Genomic DNA, 19871 nt, shown 5'->3' with positions numbered 1-19871 from the left:
ACCCCTTATGCAATAGTTAACCAGCATCTTTACTCTTTCATCCCTCACGCTGGTAAACTCTGGAACAGTCTTCCTTCATCTGTATTTCCTCCTGCTTACGACTTAAACTCTTTCAAGAGGAGGGTATCAGGACACCTTTCCTCCCTTCTTTTTTTTCGGAGCACCGAGTAGAGGGCTTTTTTTTTTATTATTGTTTCCTTTTTTTGTGTGCCCTTGAGCTGTATCCTTTGTTTAAAAAAAAAAAAAAAATGAGGGTTGTCATCACAACTATCACAGCAGTCATACTCTGCACCGGCAGAAAACGCCGATATTCCCAACGTTTGGACCATTTTTGATAGTTTTTATTAAATAACTTGAAAAATTGTATATTAATGTGTGTGTGTGTATATATATATATATATATATATATATATATATATATATATATATATATATATATATATATATATATATATTATATATGTGTGTAAATATATATATATATATATATATATATATATATATATATATATATATATATATATATATATATATATATATATATATATATATATATATATATATATATATATATATATATATATATATATATATATATATATATATATATATATATATATATATTTTTTTTACATGTGGCCTATAGCGCCGGTATTCTAATTCATATGGGCCTGATGGTCGGCCCGAGCCCGTCATGGCGCAGGCATTATTATTATTGGTTCATGCTGCCCCCTGGAGCTCATTCTTGTAGAGCTTCTTCTAGAGTCCGGGTTGATAGGTGGTCTTCAGGACAGCATGTGGGTAATCTTAGGCCACTCGGCGGTGACTGAAAAATCCCAGGTGGTTAGCGGCGGATTCGAACCCACGTCATGGACAATGCGGTGAATGCGGGGCCGGCACGCTAACCACTCAGCCATATATATATATATATATATATATATATATATATATATATATATATATATATATATATATATATATATATATATATATATATATATATATATATATATATATATATATATATATATATACATATATATAGGGTGGTCATTGCCTGTAGGGGTGATTTTTTTTTCTATCTCCCACCCCTCATTTTTTTCCCTTTATGGATTAAATGTATGAGTGCAAATTATTACGCTCATCAGATAATATTTCTGGGTTGCACATCAGCCTTCAAGTTCATCCGTATGATAAGTATCCGCTCTATCATATTACTTTGCACAATCCTGAACTATAGCTTTTGTACATATCTTAAACTCCTGGGGCGGAATCCACAAAGGCTTAGTTCGTAGTTTTGGGCCCTTAGTGCGTAGTTTTGAGAAGATCGAGATTCACAAAGCTCGCGCGGTAATAACCACCAACTAATCGATGACGTCATGGGTTAGCGCGCGGATTTACAAACGTTTACCGCGCTCTGTGTGACGCTAAATTTGTTGTTAAATAACTACTGCCTGGGAGCTGACGGTAACGCTAACAGTATTATCATATTTACGTATAAATGCTTATAAATCGCGTTTTTCAACTTGAAATATAACTTTGCGAGTAGAGGAAGCCCATTACTTTATAAAATGATGAGATATACACACTTTGAGAGGTATATGATAAGTGTGGGCGGTATGGCAACACCCGGCCGGGGGATTGCCAGACCTCCCTCCTCCTTCATCTTCCTACCTCCTCATCCATTCGATCATCCATCCATCTCTACATTTGTCCCTCCGTGGGACCATGGACCTTTGTCGGGTGACAGCCCATGAGTTGGGCTGCAGATATGGCAAGACAGTCTTAACTTTTCCTCGTTCCTTCCTTCCGTCCTTGTCTGCCTCGGTATATATATGTGCTACATTATTTTTAATTTGCTCTCTTCCTGCCTCAATCTCCTCCTTATCTTCTTTTTCTTCCCCTTAAGCATGTTCTTAGATAACAAGACATCGAACAGCAGAGTTACCTTGACGTAAATGTGCAGCAAACAACGAAATAATTGTTCCTAGATTATGATTTAGTACAGTTTGCCTTAAAAGAAAGAAAATAGGAAAAGAGAACAGGTTCTTTTGAACCAGCAACTGGAGGGGCCTCCCTAGGATTGGCTGACGGTTTATTGAACATGCTTGTGATTCGCTGCAAGGCCAATGACGTCATCAACTAATCATCGGCCTCGCTGACTTAGCGCGCCTCTAACTACCATCTAAAACTTGCTTTGTGAATCTGATGCTAACGTCGGGCGCTAAATCAATAGTGCGTAGTTATGTTAGTTCGTAGTTAGTGAGTATGTTTGAGAATTCCAGCCCTGAGTAATATTAGTAAACATATTTCTTATGAGTTTTAGCCACAAATAATCAAGATTTAAAGATTTTACTTATAAGGATTTTGTAATATAATTTAATAATAATATTTTAGCCTTTTCCTTCAGTATCTACTTAATTATCTGTGTTACCAGGGTACGGGACGAGGACCCAACTCATTTGTACCCCACCAACCTCTTTCCCCAACCACTACCCTGTAGAAAATGTTAGGAAATGCTTTGTTTTTTGTTTCATTCACTGATGTTCTAGCAGCGTAGATTTCTGGCTATCTGGATACAGTTTACGATGAGCTGCAACAACCTGTTGAAGTCTGTTGTACTTTTGGATGAGTGCTACGCCTCGCTCTGGGTTGTCGTTTGTAACTTTAATTCCTTGGATGATTTTAACTGCCTTCTGAAAGTCGTCTCGCGAGCTCCAAGATTTTGGGGGTTCAGAAAGGTATCCAGTTGAGAGATTCATCTCGTTGAAGAAAGCCATTGTTCCTTTGGTCACAAAGTTTTCCAATCCATGTTGTTTGATAGCTTTCGGTGTGACTGCAGCTCGTTTGGCGGGTCTTCAGTTGCAGGCTGCTCACTCATTGCTTTGACCATCAAGCTCTTGGTAGTAGATGGAACAGCAGGATCAAAGAAACTAAGAGCAACCAGCTCTTCTGACAAGTAACATTGATGGGAGGTGAATTTTTCCAGGGTGGATTCTGAAATTTCCTTATCAATATTTTTGTAGTCATAGAGGGTTTTCAGAAGCTCCAAGTCATTTCGGGGAGCCGCCATGGGAAGGGGAGCCTCAGTCCAGTGTTTCACATACACGGTAGCAACAAAGATAGACATCCGACGCAAACCCTGCTCCTGTGTTTTGGTTAGCTTGAATTGTCCACGGAGTCAGGGAGTATATTTCTTTGGACATCCACCGAGCATGATGCATTGGTCCAGGACGAAGAAAGTGAACTCCTCTGGATGGAGTCCCTCCAAGGAAAATCATAGAGTGCTCCAGAAGTTCTCGGTAGTCATCCCTCAAATCATGTATCTCTTCCAAAGTCTTTTCAGCCCAGGAAATCACTTGTGTTTTAGTATCTTGGGTGAGAAGTGCCACCTCTTCATGATCAGGACCAGTTTCAAACACATTTTGGTCAATGGATTCCCATTTTGCCTGAAAATTTTGAACTGCAGCTCATCTGGTCCTTGTGTTGGAGTCATCAGTATTGTATAAGCAGCTTTGGCAACAAGCTCCAGTATATGGTGTCTGCAGGCAAAGTACAGGAGTTTTTTTTTCTAACTTCTGCTGTATGAGAGTGCATGCACCATTCACACGGCCTGTATTGGATGCTGTTGTATCGAATACCATGGCAACAACTTTATCAACCAGGCCGCACTCTTCTAATGCTTCTACGACTGCCTTGGCTTGTTCCTTGCCAGTGCCATTTGTAATTTTTGCAACTTTTAGTAACTGGCTGACTCCACTGCCTAATACAAAGATGGGAAGTCGATCAACATGTTTCTGTGTTGTCAGATCTTGCATTAGCTTACCATCCCATCGTACACTTATTGGTACATCAGTAGAAAATTCATCTTTAAGAGAGGTTGCTAGTTTGCTTCTTTGCTTGTGTCTTTGCCGCCGGATGGAGGATCTGTTGATGTTAAACTCATCAGGATTCTGTCCAAAACACTGAGCAGCCTCTGCAAAGATTACTGTTGCCTTGCGGTCTGTTACTTTTGACCTGTCCAGAGCTACGGCAAGAGATGGGGTCACAATATTAATCTTTGTCGCCTTTCGACGTTTAGAAGGACCAGGAGTGGCTTGAGAATCTGCAGTTGTTCCCTTATTATTTTCATCATCTTCACTAATGCCACTTCCTGTACTTGAAGACTCAATCTGCTGAGCCTGGAGAGAAGATTATGCTGCCTGGTCTGATCGAAGCTTCCTTTCTTCTTGAAGTTTCTTGCGCTTAACTGCTTTCATTTCTTTCTTAGTCAAGGTGACATCAACTGGACCCAAGGTTCCTCTACGGCCTAGTTCTCTTTGAGCTAGCAGGAAAACCTTGTCCTCCTGAATACGCATAGTCGATAGAGCATCTTCACTGGCTATGTCAAACAGATCCTATAATGTCTTCTTGAAATCCTCTTCTTTCTGCACTTGGGGAGTTGATCGACAATTTTGCCCCTTCTTCAGCTGCTGGTATTCTACATATATCTTTTCTACTTTAGCAATTGAATGACCTAGTCGAATAACTGGGATATATATATATATATATATATATATATATATATACATATATATATATATATATATATATATATAGATATATATATATATATATATATATATATATATTTATATATATATATATATATATATATATATATATATATATATATATATATATATATATATATATATATATATATATATATATATATATATATATATATATATATATATATATATATATATATATATATATATATCTATATATATATATATACACACACACACACACCAGGTATTCGATATATGTGAGTTCGAAATATGCGAGTTCGCTCATATGCGACTAACCTAAATGATCCAAGCATTCGTTTTATGCGAGAAAAAATTGCTATTATGGGAGTAGCGGCGTGGGGCGACTGGTTGGTGAGGTTTTGGTGGCCGACTCTTACTAGAGGGCGGCGGGTGCAAATGTTTTCCCGCACTTTTCTCGCCTATAATTAACCTTTTCCTCTTTCTGATCCTAAAGTTAATCCTCAGGTAGCTAATTATCAGCTTAAATCGTAGACTTTGGGTGTGTCTCCCCGGAAGCAATCAATGTGCTTTATTATTGTGAAACAGTGCCGGAATCAATATTTAGAGGGTTTGAAAACGGGCCATGGAACATAATCCCCTATAATTAATGGGATGATAGGTTCGATATATGCGAATTCACATTATGCGAGGTTTTTGCAGAACGTAACCCTCACATATAACGAATACCTGATATATATATATATATATATATATATATATATATATATATATATATATATATATATATATATATATATATATATATATATATATATATATATATATATATATATATATATATACCGTATTTCCCGCCATATAAGACGCACCGGCGTGTAAGACGCACCTATAATTTGGCAAGATATATTTATAAAAAATATAAAAGAAACTGAAGCTAGATTCCAGGCGCCTAGACAGGTTGGAAAGGTTGCAGCCCAGAGACCCTTGGTTTTGTCTCACTAATCTCAGGGAATAGACAAAGGCGAAATGACCACCACGTTAAAACGCTGTGTCGAATGTGGACGCCGACAAGCGCCTCAATATTTTAAAACAAGCAAAGGGGCAATCGATTGATGTCGGTTTTGTATGAAAGCAAAGAAAGATGAAAGAAACATCAGACAGCTAGAGGATGCAATTCATGCGTTGACACGGGACATTGAAATTTTGAGGGAAGGACTCCTGACAACAACGTGTAGCACCTGTTCCACTCGCGGGTATTCCTCACCCCCCCCTCCTCCCACCCAAGGCCCCTCTGTCTTGTCCACCTCGCCCGCCGCACACCCACCCTCCCTCCTCTCACTCGCCCGCATCCGTTCAAGGCCTTGATCCGTTCCTCTCCGCTTTCCTCCTCCTCTTCCCCCTCATCCGCCTCTCCCTGCTCTACCTCTCCTCTCTCTTCCACCCTCGCCTCCCCTCCCCCCTCCACAGCCGCTACCTCCCTCGCCTCCTCCCCTTTCCCCTCCTCCTCCCCCCCTCTTCCCCCTCCTCCCCTTCCTCCCCCCACCTCCCAAACCAGCCAGTCTATATGTAAATATTGTGTCTTGGACTCCCGTATTTAAGCACTTCACTTTCACAGGACTTGAAACGCTCAAATGCCTTGTTATGGGAAATTGTTACATCATATCCCGCACTTCCTACGCCTTCTCATCACGAGTCCACAACCACGTATTCTGCAATTCTGACCCAACCACATACCTCCTCCTCCTCCACTTTCCCCTCCAATCTCCTAGCCTCTACCTCCTTCCACCTTCACGCCCCTTCCTCCTACCCGCTCCTTCCTTCCGCCTCCTTCTGCCCCACCCTTCCATCAGAGCCTGTACGCGTTTCCCCCCTCTCTTCACCTCCCACCTCCCTTCCTACCCCCTCCCCCCCTCCCTACCCCAACCACCTCCCTTCCTATCTGTTCACGAATAGACTTCAACACTCCCCTTCACTCTTCCACCTCAGTTTGCTCCCAACAGAACCTCACGGGGTCTTTCCCTCCCTGTAATACCACCACCACCGCTGCCATCACCCCCACCTCCTCCACTACTCATGCCACCATCACCACCACCAGGTCGACATACTCTTCCTCCTCCCCTCATTCTTTCTCCCTTTCCTCTTCCGCCCCTTCCTCCTCCTCCTCCTCCTCCACTCCCCCCCGATCAACCACTGGTCCCCCTACCACCTCTTCCTCCTCTTCCCTCGACTCACCCTTGTCCCCCTCTCTGCCAACCCTCTTAACGCTTCCACCTCCAGTAGCCTCCCTTCCACTGCTCACTACTCATCCATCAGACGCCGCAAGACCATTCTTCCTGCTCTGGTCTGCGTAGATCAGACACAGTTTCGGAGCACAGACAAGCTGAAAACATTTGTTAGACTTGTAGGGGACTCGCTGGTTAGAGGTCAACTCATTGCATTCTGCGGCCGCGATACAGAGACGCGGAGGCGTTATTGCATTCCGGGAGCCAAGCTGGACGACATTACATCAGCTGTCGATGCTGTCACGGAAAGCGCGAAGGAAGACACAGTTTATCTGATTCACGCGGAGACAAATGACGTTTAGTCTACTCAACCTCAGGCCCTACTATCAAAATACCGTCAAGTCATTCGCCAATACAAGACAAAGTCCCCTCACGTCATTGTCTCTGGAATTCTACCTAGAATCAGCGCTTACGCCGTTTTCAACAGCAAAGCGTGCAACATCAATACAAGTCTGAAGGAAATTTGTGACGACGAAGGCGTAGCGTTCACAAACGCATGGCATCACTTCCTTGAACGCCCAGACTTGTTTCGTGACGATGGCCTTCACCTGAATGAGGTTGGTTCGGCGCATTTCGGGAGGCTTCTGGACGAGGCAGTTAAAAGCTTTTCGAAAAGCCTTTAAAAAAAACTGCAGGCGAGGGCGGAGCAAAGGCAGCCCTTGATCAATCAACCTGTAGCGTCGGTGCGGACTGATACAACTCGTCGCGGCCAAAACATGAGTCACATTTCTGTTTTGTACACAAATGCACGTAGTTTAATACCCAAAAAGGACGAAATTAGGGCGTATATTGCAACAGAGAAACCAGATGCTTTAGCCATGGGCCAACTCTCCACATCTAGTATCCGAACTGTCATTCCTCGGGTACGATAGCTTCCACAAAAATCGAGAGCACAAGAAAGGAGGTGGAGTAATTTACTACGTAAAAAGTAAGCTCCCAGCCATAAAAATAGACAAACAGGACGCAGAGAATTACGATTCCGTCTATGTGGAAATAACCGCGAATAATAAGAAACTAACACTTGCGAACGTATACAGGCCCCAAAAACAACAGGCAGCCGACGACAATGCCCTGTACGAAGAGCTTCACTTTCTAACACAAAGCAAAGAAGCAATAATAATTGGGGACTTTAATTGCCCTAACATTGACTGGGGACATTTGGCTGAAGATCAAGAGGGTAACAGGCTTTTAGAAATGGTGGAGGATTCGTTCCTCACTCAAGTTGTAACTCAACCGACAAGAGAAAACAATCTGCTGGATCTGGTACTAGTAAGTGACCCCGACTTCATTCGCGTCTGTGAAATTGGTGAGAAAATTAATGGTTGCGATCACCACTTAATCCATTTTAATGTCAACATAAGTCACAAACTCGTAGACAATCTGTCAGTGATACCAGACTACAAAAAAGCAAATTTCAACCTAGCCCGTGAGCTGCTCCCCCCTGCGACCTGGGACCAACTTAACCTCACCGACAATACAATCGACAACGTGTGGAACGACTTCAAAGATAATCTTTTGGGGGTAGAGAAGGCTACAGTGCTTACGAAATCCAGGCGAGTAAATGGTGCCGTAGATCCACCGTGGATGACCAGAGAAATAAAAAGGGCAGTAAACTTTAAAAAAAAAGGAATTATAACCTAATGAAAGAGAATGACGCGGCCGAAGCCCGTACACAGTACCACACCAGCCTCAGAGCTTGTCGCACCCTTATTCGGAGTAGTAAACGCAACTATGAGAAACAAATAGCGCGCGACATCAACCAACTCCAAAAAATTCTCCACATACATCAGATCGAAAAAGAAAGTAAAATACAATATTGGTCCCCTGACAGACGAGACTGGATCTGTAACTCAGGACAGTAAACAGATGGCCAGAATCCTCAACAGTAACTTCGCATCCGTATTCACAGTCGAGAACATCGAAACCATTCCTGAGGGCCCTGACCCGCCGAGGGGGATCTCGCCCCTGGAAACTGACTCAATATGCGACCGAGAAGTGAAAAAGTACTTGGACAAACTCGACACGAACAAGTCAACGGGTCCCGACAGTTTGTCCCCGCGGTTATTAAAAGAGCTTAAACAACAAATACTTCAGCCACTCACTAACATATTCAACAACTGAACAAGGTCCCAGAAGACTGGAAGATGGCGAACGTAACACCGATTTTCAAAAAAGGAGACAAAAGCGTTGCATTAAACAACAGACCCATAAGTTTGACGTCAGTGGCAGGAAAAATACTCGAAAAGATTATTAGAGACAAACTTGTTAAGTTTCTAGAAGACAATAATATAATCCCCGACACCCAGCATGGCTTCAAAAACAAGCGCTCCTGCCTAACGAATTTATTAGACTTCTTCCAAGGTATATATAAGAACTGAGATGCCCACATCCCCAGTGATGTTATATACCTGGACTTTCAGAAAGCCTTCGACAAGGTACCGAACGAGCGTCTCCTGAAGAAACTGCAATGGGCGGGCATTGGAGCCAATCTGATCGCGTGGATAAGAGATTGGCTCACCGGCAGAAAACAACGAGTACTTCTCAACGGACAGCCTTCCGACTGGCTTCCAGTCACTAGTGGAGTGCCTCAAGGGTCAGTGCTGGGACCCATTTTCTTTATCATATATATCAATGACCTAGAATCAGGACTGAAATCCACAATATCGAAATTTGCTGATGACACCAAGGTGGTTGGAAAGGCCCTCACAACGACCGATTGCAAAATCATTCAGAAAGACCTCAATCACATTATCGAATTGTCGGAAAAATGGCAAATGTCCTTCAATGTTGACAAATGCAAAGTCATGCACAATGGGTCCAGAAATAACAACCACACATACATCATGAATGGGAAACCTCTGCAGGCGATGCACAAGCAAAAGGATCTTGGAGTCACTGTCAGCAGTGACCTGAAACACGCGAATCACTGTAAAAAAGCATACAACAAAGCCAACACTATGCTCGGGTTCATAGAGAGGAACTTCGAGTGTAAAACGCCAGACGTGATGCTGTCCTTGTATAATTCCATGGTGAGACCGCACCTCGAGTATGCAGTACAGTTCTGGTCTCTTAATTACAGAAAGGATTACTGGAAAGGATTCAACGACGCGCCACGAAGATGATTCCAACCTTAAGGGCCCAACCGTACGAGTAACGACTCAAGCGATTCAATCTCTTTACTTTGGAGAAAAGACGTCTACGAGGGGATATGATTCAAGTCTTCAAGTACCTGAAAAAGTTCAATAACGTCGATTACTCCAAATTCTTTGAACTGCAAACCAACTCAAGAACTAGAAATAACGGTTTACCTATTCAGTATGTAACAGACATTGGAAGGAGTTTCTTTTCAAACCGAGTCATCCGCCACTGGAACAATCTTCCCTCAGAAGTAGTAAATGCGAATACCATCGACTCCTTAAAATATTGAATCGACAGTCATTTCGCTGCGTCGGGAGTAAACTGAATATCGAGGTGTTTTCATCTGCTCCTCAATATCGAGGTGCTGTCATCTGCTCCTCAATATCGAGGTGCTTTCATCTGCTCCTCAAGCCCCAAGTGGCTGTCGAGCAAATTAAATCACCAAAGCGGGCCAATAGGCTTTCTTTTGCCTGCATTTCCATGTTTCCATGTTTCCCACCACCTTCTCCGCCACCTCCGGCACCACCTCAGCCACCTCCTCCTCTCCCCCTTCCCCTTCGACGTCATCCCCCTCCTCTCTCTCCTTCTCCCACTCATCGTCCTCCTCCTCCTCCTCCTCCCCTGTTGCCGCCCCTCTCTTTCCTCCTGTAGCGTCTTCCCTTCCGTCTACTGACGCAGTTTCTAAGAGGAAAGTCCTGGTGGTGGGGGACAGTCACGTCAGGCTCATTGACAGGTACTTCTGTTCAAGGGATAAGGAAAATAGGCTTCGAGTGTGCTTTCCCCGGGCAGGCATACAGCACGTATCTGACAGGATGGAGGAAATTTTAGCAGGGGAGGGGACACAGCCTATCGTCTTCTGCAGTTTCGGTGGTAATGACATCGGTAGAGTGGGTAGCGATGAGATATTTCGGCGCTTCAGGGAATCGTTCGCCAAAGTGAGACTTCAAGGGTGCCGGCCGATTGTGGTGTTTTGCCGAGGAGGGGGTAGGTGAGGGATGGCTTTCCAGAGCCTTAGCAGTAAACAGCATGCTGGCGGCCCACTGTAAGCGAAATGGTTGGCTTTTCCTGGATAATTGGGACCTCTTCTACGATAAAGGCACCTTGTATGCCAAGGATGGTGTGCACCTGTCACTCTAGGGGGTGGAGGTTCTCGCAGACTCCCCCGAGCGATCACTTAGCACTCTACAGGATTTTTTAGGGTAGGCGAGGGGAGAGGGCCTGTCATCAGTGACTATGCATCGCAGACTGGGACTAGGGGGCGCAGGAGTTTTCGAATGGATGTAAGAAAGGATGGGCTAACAGCTTATTATACCAACAGTAGGAGTCTCAGGAACAAGATAGATCTACTGAGGGGGAAGTATGTGTCGAGAAATTCGACATTATAGCTATCACGGAAACAAAAATTTCATGTCAGAGTATGAAATAGATGATTATCAGATGTTTAACAAAGATAGAAAAGGAAGAAGGGGAGGGGGGGGTGGCACTTTATGTTAAAGGCACACTTAAATATTCCGCTAACAACTCTGTTCAAACAAATAGCGACTCAAAATCAGTTTGGGTGGATGTCCATAAAGGGAAAGACAAACTAATTCTAGGGGTTCTTTACAGGCCACCCAACCTTAGCAGGCAGGACACTGATATATTACTGCAAGAGGTAGGCAGGGCGAGCAGGAGCTAAAATGTCTGCATAATCGGGGATTTTAACAATAGGAATATAGACTGGGAAGGCGTGGTGGGTGATTTAGAATCTGAGGATTTTCTGAAAGTAATACATGATAATTTTCTCAAGCAGACAGTGACTGAGCCCACCAGAGGTAACAACATTTTAGACTTAGTCTCATCTAACAACGAGAATAGGATCAGCGAGCTAGATGTTGGGGGAGAATTAGGTGGCAGTGATCACAAGGAAATTAGGTTTAAATTAGATTGAGCAGTGACCCATGAACTCAATCCTGTGTTGGTGCCTGACTTTAGAAGAGCTGATTATGAGGGGCTCAGAAGACACCTTGAGGAGATAAATTGGGGAACCTTAGGGCTGGATGAGGGACAGATCCGAGGGCTGGAACCGGAAAGACAAGGGAACCATGTAGAAATGACCTACAATAATTTAGAGTAATTGCAGAGGTGCAGAGACAGCATATCCCTTACCAAGCACGTAGGAAGAAAAATAACGACCCCAAATGGATGACCCGCAGACTCAAGCATGAGACTGGCTTGAAGAGAGGAATTTATTGGAAAATAAAGAACGGAGAAACACAACTCCGGGGTAAGTCTGTTGAGCTAGCCAGGTCGGTGAAGAAGAACACCCGCCTAGCAAAAAGAAAATATGAGATTAGGGTAGCCAACGAGGCCAAGAGCGATCCCAAGGGCTTCTTCAAATTGTACAGAACGAAAACAAGGGACAGAATTGGACCGTTGAAAACAAACACGGGCGAGTTCGTTGAGATTGGAGAAGATATGAGCCAAATGATGAATGACTATTTCCTCTCGGTTTTCAGGCAGGAAAATCTAACAACCATTCCGAAGAGAGTTCAGGTATATGAGGGCGAAGGGAACGACAAGTTGAGGGATGTGATCATCACTAGGCAAGTAGTCCAGGATGAGATTAGTATGTTGAAGAAAAACAAATCGCCGGGCCCAGACGAAGTATTCCCAAGTGCAAGGAGGTCCTCAGTGGCCCGCTTACCGACATCTTTAAGATGTCGGTAAATTCTGGGTATGTGCCCAATCAATGGAAAGTAGCTAATGTGACGCCGATTTTCAAAAAGGGAGACAAGTCAGCCACCTCAAATTATCGCCCAATTAGCTTAACATCAGTTGTAGGAAAGATGGAGTCAATTATAGCCGGGAGCATTCGGGACTATCTAGAAAAGCATAATTTAATTCCTGATTCACAGCATGGGTTCACAAAGGGTAGGTCTTGCCTTACTAACCTGTTGTCCTTCTACACTAAAGTAATAGAGGCCATTGACCGAGATGAAAACTATGACATATTGTATCTAGATTTCAGTAAAGCGTTCGACAAAGTTCCCCATCACCGGCTATTACTAAAATTACAGGCTCACGGCATAGATGGGAAAGTTTTGAACTGGATCAGGGCGTGGCTTAGTGATAGGAAGCAGAGAGTGCAAATCAATGGTAAAAAATCTGAATGGGGCAGTGTTACGAGTGGAGTCCCACAAGGGTCGGTGCTGGGTCCTCTGCTTTTTATTATTTACATCAATGACTTGGTCACAGGAATTAGTAGTGATGTCAGCAAGTTCGCAGATGATACCAAGATCGGTAAAGTAATCCAATCAGACAGGGACGCTAGCGTTCTCAAGGATGAGCTTGACAGACTATATGATTGGGTGGGGGAGTGGCAGATGGAATTTAATGTCGGGAAGTGTAGCATTCTGAGTGTAGGTAGGAATAACCCCTCACACAATTCCTTCTTAAATGACACTCCTCTAAGCAGGCCTGGGCGTGAGAGAGACTTAGGAGTGACACTTAGGAGTCCTACTGAGCGCTGACCTCCGTCCTAGGGCTCAATGCATTCAGGCTAAAAATCGGGCAAACAGAGTACTTGGTTTCATCTCAAGGAGCGTAAGCAATAAGAGTGCTGAAGTCATCCTCAAACTTTACTTAGCACTAGTTCGACCTCATCTCGATTATGCTGTTCAGTTCTGGTCCCCCTACTATAGAATAGATATCAAGATGTTAGAATCTATACAGAGGAGGATGACAAAGATGATTCAGAGGGTGAGAAACTTGCCTTATGAAGACAGGCTGAAGCATTTAAGTCTACACTCTCTAGAAAGGTGAAGGTTACGAGGAGACTTGATCGAAATCTATAAATGGATGAAGGGCTTTAATAAAGGGGATGTCAATAAGATTTTGATAGTAAAAGAGCCAGGTAGGAAGCGTAGCAATGGTTATAAATTAGACAAATTCAACTTCAACAAAGACATAGGCAAAAATTGGTTCACCAATAGAGTGGTGGACGAATGGAACAGACTTGGGAGCCATTTTGTGGGTGCCAATACCGTAGATACATTCAAGAAGAGGTTAGATAAAGAGATGGACGGTGAGGTAAGGTGGGGTTAAGTGTACAGAAGCTGCCTTGTATAGGCCAACCGGCCTCTTGCAAACTCCTTACGTTCTTAAGTTCTTATATATATATATATATATATATATATATATATATATATATATATATATATATATATATATATATATATATATATATATATATACAGAGAGAGAGAGAGAGAGAGAGAGAGAGAGAGAGATATATATATATATATATATATATATATATATATATATATATATATATATATATATATATATATATATATATATCGATACATATCGAAAGCCTTCGATAGAGTCTGGCATCAATCTTTGCTTTCTAAACTGCCCTCTTTCGGATTCTAGCCCATTCTCTGTTCCTTTATCTCCAGTTTCCTTTCCGGCCATTCTATCTCTGCGGTGGTAGACGGTCACTGCTCTTCCCCTAAACCTATCAACAGTGGTGTTCCACAGGGCTCTGTTCTATCACCCACTCTCTTCCTGTTATTCATCAATGATCTTCTTTCCATAACAAACTGTCCTGTCCACTCATACGCCGACGACTCCACTCTGCATTATTCAACTTCTTTCAATAGAAGACCCTCTCAACTAGAAGTACACGACTCCAGACTGGAGGCTGCAGAACGCCTAACCTCAGACCTTGCTATCATTTCCGATTGGGGCAGAAGGAACCTTGTGTCCTTTAATGCCTCAAAAACTCAATTTCTCCACCTATCAACTCGACACAATCTTCCAAACATCTATCCCCTATATTTCGACAACACTCAGCTGTCACCGTCTTCAACACTAAACATCCTCGGTCTATCCTTAACTCAAAATCTCAACTGGAAACTTCATAATTATCTCCTCTCTCGCAAAATCAGCTTCCTCGAGGTTGGGCGTTCTGTATCGTCTCCGCCAGTTCTTCTCCCCCGCGCAGTTGCTATCCATATGCAGGGGCCTTGTCCGCCCTCGTATGGAGTATGCATCTCACGTGTGGGGAGGCTCCACTCACACAGCTCTTCTGGACAGAGTGGAGTCTAAGGCTCTTCGTCTCATCAGCTCTCCTCCTCCTACTGATAGTCTTCTACCTCTTAAATTCCGTCGCGATGTTGTCTCTCTTACTATCTTCTATCGATATTTCCACGCTGACTGCTCTTCTGAACTTGCAAACTGCATGCCTCCCCCCCTCCCGCGGCCCCGCTGCACACGACTTTCTACTCATGCTCATCCCTATACTGTCCAAACCCCTTATGCAAGAGTTAACCAGCATCTTCACTCTTTCATCCCTCACGATGGTAAACTCTGGAACATTCTTCCTTCATCTGTATTTCCTCCTGCCTACGACTTGAACTCTTTCAAAAGGAGGGAATCAGGGTACTTCTCCTCCCGAAATTGACCTTTCTTTCGGCCACCTCTTTTGAGTCTCTTTTGGGAGCAGCGAGTAGCGGGCTTTTTTTGTTTATTATTGTTTTTTTTTTTTTGTGCCCTTGAGCTGTATCCTTTGTTGTAAAAAAAAAATAGAAATATATATATATATATATATATATATATATATATATATATATATATATATATATATATATATATATATATATATATGTAAAAAAGAAAAAAAATCGGCATGCTTCACCCACATTTTCTTAGAAAGTGTATCCACACTTTGGCCACCTGGTCTCACTCTCCTCCACTCTCTGATTTATCTCGGTATGCTGCCGAGTTATCTCCATATCTCATGGTGACACTACTTTTTTCGTTATACAACGAAATGGGTACCGTCGATACATTTTTTACGTATATTCAGTCGATATTCGGTAGCGATATATTTCATTCATCGATTTTCCCGCATCGTGTCATAAAAAAAAGTTTTGAAGACCTCGCATTATTTTAAATTTGTCGTCTGTTATCAATAGTGTTATATACCTAGAAAGCGCGTCTCATGTCCTGCTGTATTGTGCCGAATTGCATAAACAAGCGGTGATCGTGTTACTGTGGTCAATTCATCCAAAGGTGATAACTTCACAAACCACTCCCACCGAGGCTCCTGACTCCACCATTTGATATCAGGAAAAACTGAAGCCACCAGTTGCTGTAGTTGTTGTAGTTTTAACTTAAAATATCAGAAAAAATACGCCACCAGTTGCTGTAGTTGCTGTAGTTTTAACTTAATTCGGCCTGGGAAGGGAACAGAAATTCCCCTTTCCTATATTACACACACTGCCCATCCATGACTGTTTTCTTCACTGTCCAGTTAGTCTGAGCTGAAGAAAGTGTTATCCCCGTTTTTGTTTCCGTTGTCAAAGCCCTTACGCTCGGGATGTTTTGGGGGTGGGGAGTCAACGCTATATCAGTTAATGGAAGATATATATTCACCCTGGCGTTTTCCCCTGGCTCCGTGAGCAGACAAATTGGTTCTGTGGTAGGAGAATGTTAGCAGATAGAGAGTCTTCCTCTCATGTAGTGAGGCAGTTGGTGTCCTTATCTGCAGTTTTAGTTAACTTGAGACTTGAGGGCATAAGTAATGTACTCAGGTCGCCTTTCCTCAGATAACCCAGATATATACGACTTTCCCAATAGTTTGTTTGGGTTCTGTTGCGAGGTTAGTGAGCAGGCGGTCTGAGTCGCGGAAGTGTGTGCTTCTCAGAACTTTCAACCATCAAAGTGACGAACTTGATTGATTGAAAGTTTATTGTTGCAGGGAAACAACAAAGAAAAAGGGAGGAACATGCCATCCAAACCCACAGGCAATACATAATGTGATTATACAACTATAGTCTGTTCACTTAAGCTAGATTCCTGGCGCCTAGGCAGGTTGGTAAGCTTGCAGCTGATTGGCTGCTCCGCTCTCCCGCTAACACTCATGTCGGACCACATCTTACATGCTCGAGTGAGACATGTTTCTTTATTATATGCCATAGCTCACCTCATATACGAGCAAGCCAGTTTTGGTTGACACCATCAGACTTAGCAGTGACTGTAGAATCAAGATGTATTTTAAAAACTCGACAAAACAAATAAGAAAATGGTATTACGATGAGTTGAACCGTGAACCGTGAATCCTGGAATTATTGTGCCATGTTGCTCAACTGGTGCTGTGTCTGCCCACAACGGACAAGAACAAACCTGTATGATTTCTTTAGTGGACCTAAGTTAGCGGAGGAGGAACTACATTTAGCGGAAGCTAATTGGTCCGCTATCTGTTTCCAAAGTTAGCAAAAACGCTAATCAGCTAACGAAAAAGTTAGCTTCAATAATTAGCGGTTAGCAGATTAGCGGAACCGTGCCCACCACTGCTTATGACTATCATGATGTTCACTCCACTCCTTCATACCCGGGAGGTTTGTCACTAGAGGTTCAGGTACTGCTGGAGTTGCGGAAGCTGGAGTTGGAGGAGAAGAAATGGCAACAGGGGAGGTAGTTGAGGAAGAAAAAGTTACAATACGAGGAGGCAGAGCGGCGGAGGTAGTATGAATTGGAGAAGTCCTGATTAGAGCTTCCTGGAGATTCTCGTATGGCAAACCAGGTAACGATACGGGAAGACACTCCGGAGAATAGGCTCACTAGGAGTAGTAACCTGGTTCCGGATTTCGATGAGGGAAATGTGACAGTGTGATTTGTGAGATTTGAGAAGTTTGACTGGCCTCTTGAGAAGTGAGTGTTATTGAATGCCAATGTGTTGAGGGGTAATGCGCTGAAAGAGCAAGGCAAAAGGAGGGTAATGACTTGAGGACTATGATGAATTTAAAACAGATATATTGAAATCCTATGGCCTATGATGGCCATAGACAACCTGGTAAGAGGTGTACAGGTTGCAGTTCTGAGGTGCCCGTTAAAATACTACAGACATCTACGAGGTTAGTGCCCGTTACATGGATATTTTTGATGAGGGGTTGGTAAATGAGGGTGCTGTCTCCTATTAAGCCCTCAAGGACTTAATCCCCATGAAACATTTTACTAACATTGCTGGAAGAAGGAAAGGTACTAAGATTAAATGGATTTGTGTGTGTGTGAATCATTCACCATGATCTGATCATGTGCTGGACTCGGGATCACCAGACTATTTCCTTCGCCAGAGTTTGAAGCTTTATTCAAGAATATCTTTGGGTACGAATGGAACTTGTTCTCACATTCCCACAACCCCGGAAGGCGGGATATAACCTCCAACGGACAGCTAGTGCCTATTTTCTAATGGGTGAACAGGAGCAGGAATGAAAGGAAAGTACCCATCCGTCTCAACTCCGTCCGGAAAACAAACCCGGAACATCTCGGTTTCTAACCGAAGCTTGCTAACCATTCCACTGTGTGCGCGCGCGTGTGTGTGTGTGTGTGTGTGTGTGTGTGTGTGTGTGTGTGTGTGTGTGTGTGTGTGAGAGAGAGAGAGAGAGAGAGAGAGAGAGAGAGAGAGAGAGAGAGAGAGAGAGAGAGAGAGAGAGACTGTGTGTGTGTGTGTGTGTGAGAGAGAGAGAGAGAGAGAGAGAGAGAGAGAGAGAGAGAGAGTGTGTGTGTGTGTGTGCCAGCTAATGGCCGTGTTGTGTTATTGCTTCCAGCGCTCCGGATACACTCACAAATTGGACACCATCCCGGAGGTAGGCGTTGTCTTTATAGCTTTCTTTTGCTCTCCTAAATATTTTTTTTTTACTAAACATACTTCAACTTTTCAGACCGCATTTTTCTATCGCAACAGTGGTGTTAAGCATCTTGTAGTGTGACGTAGTAATATTTTGTGTTCACATGAGTAACGATATCAATGTTTTATGTCCAGACAAAATTTATACGTATTACTTGTATATATATATATATATATATATATATATATATATATATATATATATATATATATATATATATATATATATACATATATATATATATATATATATATATATATATATATATATATATATATATATATATATATATATATATATATATATATATATATATATATATATATATATATATATATATATATATATATATATATATATATATATATATATATATATATATATATATATATATATATATATATATATATATATATATATATATATATATATATATATATATATATATATATATATATATATATATATATATATATATATATATATATATATACACACACTTGAGCCGAAAGTCGAGCGGGGAGGACGTAGCATGCAGCGCTCCCCACTACCTGTGCTGATTTCGTCTGCAGACCGGGTTGTGTTTTTGCGGGGTCTGGGAGATGTTTTGAGTTGGGCCCGTCTCCTAATTAAGCTGGTATAGGATGAGTGATGGGGATGAAGATGAAAGGTGGCAGACACCGAAAAGAAGACGAAGAGGAGCTGGAGCACGAACGAAAACACGAGGGACAGCTATGGAGGACAGTGAGAAAAGTGGAGACGATTGTTATGAAACTACCGAGGCTAGTTTTTTTTCTATATTTAGTAGTAAAGAGTCAGCTGTGTATAAAAGAGTGTTGCTGATAGAGAAGAAATTAAATAAGTGGATTGGAAAAGTAAAGTTCGAGGAGGAAGACATGCAAGCTAAGAAACAGCAAAGGGATCTACGGTCAAGAGTACGCAGTCTAGAGGACAAGGGTAAAAACTAGTTCAAGAAAATGAGGAGTTGAGAGAGAAGTTGGCGAAAAAAAAAAAAAAAACGATGAAGGAAGGCCTGGGAGTCGTAAGAAAGGAAAATGAAGACCCGCAAGCAATAGTGGCCAAGGAAGAACAGCGAGTGAGAGAGGAGGTGTTGGGTGAAATGAAGACTTGGAAAGTAGAACATGAAAAAGCTAATGTAAACTTCAAGGAAGTAATTGAAAAGCAACTGAAAGAAGATATGGAAAATGTAGCAAAAGAGGTGGTCAAGGCTT

General features: G+C 42.4%; 1 protein-coding gene across 4 annotated transcripts in view; it reads left to right on the top strand.

Annotated features, from left to right (window-relative positions):
• The window catches only part of LOC126981370 (serine-enriched protein-like), a 199036-nt gene that overhangs the window by 69586 nt on the left and 109579 nt on the right, over positions 1–19871 (top strand). For 3 of the 4 annotated variants that reach the window (XM_050832394.1, XM_050832397.1, XM_050832398.1), the window contains exon 4: positions 18559–18597. The exons of the other annotated variant lie outside the window; for it this stretch is intronic. In XM_050832394.1, coding sequence (XP_050688351.1) covers positions 18559–18597 — 39 coding nt within the window. The remainder of the gene's footprint in view (positions 1–18558; positions 18598–19871) is intronic. 4 annotated transcript variants of the gene reach the window in all.

The sequence above is a fragment of the Eriocheir sinensis genome, chromosome 47 (assembly GCF_024679095.1).
Source record: "Eriocheir sinensis breed Jianghai 21 chromosome 47, ASM2467909v1, whole genome shotgun sequence".
In the NCBI taxonomy this organism is placed as follows: Eukaryota; Metazoa; Arthropoda; class Malacostraca; order Decapoda; family Varunidae; genus Eriocheir; species Eriocheir sinensis.
The sequence above is the reverse complement of the archived record's forward strand: the minus strand, read 5'-3'. Positions and strand labels throughout refer to the sequence as shown.